At 39.1% G+C, this 3427-nt stretch overlaps 1 protein-coding gene across 1 annotated transcript; it reads left to right on the top strand.

The window, feature by feature from the left end:
- The first annotated feature begins 534 nt into the window (after positions 1-534).
- Positions 535-2498, top strand: LOC149001102 (large ribosomal subunit protein uL24z-like). The gene has a single exon (XM_089139956.1). It carries the CDS (start codon positions 652-654, stop codon positions 1105-1107), a length of 456 nt encoding a protein of 151 aa, XP_088996082.1. The 5' UTR covers positions 535-651; the 3' UTR covers positions 1108-2498.
- Positions 2499-3427: the final 929 nt, after the last annotated feature.

The raw sequence follows: 3427 nt of genomic DNA on the forward strand, positions 1-3427 counted from the left end.
ATAAAAGAGTAAGGTGGGTGAAGGGATTTTTACTGTTGTTATGATATAAAAAATAAATGTATATTAGTAATTTTATCTCTTTTATTATTATTATTATTATATATATATATATTTTATATAAGAATATTTCAATCATTTAAGCTAGTGACCTAAACAAAATTTTGACACATTGGGGGTGGAAACACAGTTTAAGTCCAGAATACTGATTTAAATTAAAAAAATTTATAATTAATGGACAACCAATGGTGTTAGTGATAAGGTTTATGACTTATGACTGATAAATTGAATAATTCAGGAAATGAGACTAATTTTAAGAGATTTTTCAGGGTGAAAATTAAAATTCCCCAAAAATAAAAGACTGAGTGAAGATGAGAAAATGCCTTCTTCTCCTTAAAATTCAGGCCGGAAAAAGTTTGGTTAGTTTTATAATCTGGCCAATCGACCAATGTCAATCAGGTCAGCAGGGTAGTAATTACACAGGTGCTGACGGGGCATTTCATGTTTTAACCTAATTGGCAAAACCCTAATCTCCTCCTCCATATATTTCTTTCGTCGGCACCTCTTAGAACCCTTTCTGAGGAATAGAACGTTGCCGTTGTCGTCTCGCCGGATTTGGATTCTTAGTGGTAGCAGAAGAGAGTCTTATCAACAATGAAGTACAATCCTAGGGTTTCAAGTTCCAGGCGCAAGTGCCGGAAGGCACATTTCACCGCTCCGTCGAGTGTTCGTCGTGTGCTTATGAGTGCTCCTCTATCTTCAGATCTGAGGAACAAGTACAACGTGAGGTCGATTCCTGTGAGGAAGGACGACGAAGTGCAGGTGGTGAGAGGAACTTATAGGGGCAGAGAAGGTAAGGTAGTTCAGGTTTACCGTCGCAAATGGGTCATCCATGTAGAGCGCATCACCCGTGAGAAGGTTAATGGATCCACCGTGAACGTTGGCATCAACCCCTCGAAAGTCATCGTCACAAAGCTCAAGCTAGACAAGGATCGCAAATCTCTCCTGGATCGTAAGGCAAAGGGTCGCGCCGCCGACAAGGCGAAGGGCAAGTTCACCGCAGAGGATGTTGCAGCCGCCGCTGCACCCTCTCTTCAAGAAATTGATTAGGTTGCTCTGCTTTCTTTTCATTGTTTTAGTTCTCTTCTGAATGCGCCCTTATTAATACTGTATTTAGGAAGTAATGGAATTGGTGTTTAACCTTTCAAATTTTGAGAATATTTTGTTCTTTTCGCGGATTTGACAATTGAGAAATTTCTTCTTGCAACTTTATTGATTTTGATTATATGGGATGGCTTCAACTTGTTGATGTCAAGCAATGGGTAAATTACTGGAATATGGTTATAACTGTATAAACATACATGACTTTCAGATTTAGATGGGTTTTGCCAACAAGTCCTTGTGCGTGAAGAGTAACTGTTAAATATACTTATCTTGATGTCATGAGTGCTTTTTAAGGTTAACTAGTCTAATTCGTATTGTGGATTTTCAGAATGCTGCAGTTCATTATGATCAATTTTGGCATCGCCATTGAAGCTTGATAACTAATGTGTGAGATCCATGAAACGTATTTTTATGTGGGGTGAGGTGAGATATCGCCTCCTTTGAGGTGTTTGCTAGTTTTGCAAATGGATTGATCAAGAATTAAATAAATATGAAATTGAACCGGAGAAATATGTTGCTTGGATTTTGTTGAAATACTTGGCTTGTGTTACTGTTAATCAATGATGCTTCAAATTTAAGTCTACATGTGCCTTAGTGCAAGGCAACCCTTAATACAAATCTTAATGATTCAAATGTTCAAAGCGTTTTAATTGTAGATTTGGGTGATTTCTTTTGATTGCTTAGTCGAATATTCATGTAGGAAGTGTTGTATATCACATTTTGATGTTTCATACGCTGTATGGCTAGCCTTGTAACCACATTCTCCAAACATTATGGTTAGTTTTATCATCATTAATTGTTGAGGTTTTCTTCATTTTTTTGTGTGGGGGTAGGTGGGTGATATTTTATCCTAGGGGAGTTGAAACTTTGACCTCTTTACTAAGAACCATTTTTCATTTTCAACTGAGCCATTGGGAGTTTCTTTTGAACTGAGGACTTGTGGCATTGGTTTCTTTGCAAATCGTTTTGAGTGTTTTTGCTTGTTTGAAGAGGAGTTTTGCTCAACGTAGAGGTTGCTAACTTATAGGGTCTTCGTATATATGCATGACTTGGCCTTAACAGTAGAAGAGTCAGGATTTTTGTCTCCAAAGAGACAGGCCTGTTTGGAAGCCAGGATGTAGCAATTCGTTTGTGGGTTTTTGGTTAGGAAGAGGTGGAGTGCAATTTTATAGTATGTTGAATTTTAGTACATAATGTACTGGTAGTACTGTTGCATTATTTTCCATTGCATGTTTCTGGGTATTACTATTTTTTGTTTCTTTGGCTTCAGCACAGTTGTTATTCATTAGAGGGTGATAATGTGGGAACATTTTTGGCATTAGATATGTTTGTTATGATTTACAAGTATCCACCTTGGTGGGGGGGGAGAGGGCCCAAGATAGGGGGGAAGGGGGCTCCGGGTTCCTAGCAGGTGGACCGGCCGCCGCGTGCGGGCGAGGTGGGCTTAAAAGCATGAAACTCGGTGCGTGAGAATGCTAGTGGATGAGTGGCAAAACCAGGAGGGAAAAGAAAAAAAACCAAGGCGGGGTGCCCCATAAGTGAAAGCTTATGGAACGGGAGGGAAGCTGGAACCTTGAGAAGGACATGTTGAGGCCATGGGCTAGCTGGCCTTGACAGACTGTTGGGGGGCGATCCAGACCCAATTTAGTTGGGAAAAGGCTTATTGTTGTTGTTGTTGTTGTTGTTGTTTTTGGGAGAAGGAGAAGAAGAAGAGGGGTGTTGGGGAGTTGCATTGAAGGAGAGGATTTGGTTTTGCATTGTGGAAGCTGAAACTTAAACTGTTAGTTTTGCTACACCATGATTGCACCTCTATTGCTCTGTTTGGTAATCATTGAGTACTTCTTTGTGTATTACCTACATATGATTGCACTTCCATTGCTATTTCTGGTTACTGTTGAGTACTTTTATGTGTGTTACCAACATGTGATTGCACTTCCATTGCTCTGTTTGGTTATCATGCTTCCTGCATTTCTAACTACGATTATTATCTTTCCTTCATGTCTTTGTTTGTGTGTTTTAGATAAAATAAATGAGCTTTAGGTTAGTGCAATGGAATTTGTTGGTGCCATTATCATAGGGTTGTCAGTTAAAAAGTTCACCTTGATATAGATGCATGATCTAGGAATGTGTGATATGGGTGTGCAGTGGCTTTATTCGAATCAACTAGGACGACATGGAGTCGGTGGATCTTTGTATATATTTTTTTTGGTGATGAACAATATATTTGAGATATAGTTTCATTGCATGCTCATGAGAAAGACCACTC

This window comes from Hakea prostrata, chromosome 11 (genome assembly GCF_041222555.1).
Source record: "Hakea prostrata isolate BN-2017 chromosome 11, UWA_Hpros_2, whole genome shotgun sequence".
NCBI classification, from domain to species: domain Eukaryota; kingdom Viridiplantae; phylum Streptophyta; class Magnoliopsida; order Proteales; family Proteaceae; genus Hakea; species Hakea prostrata.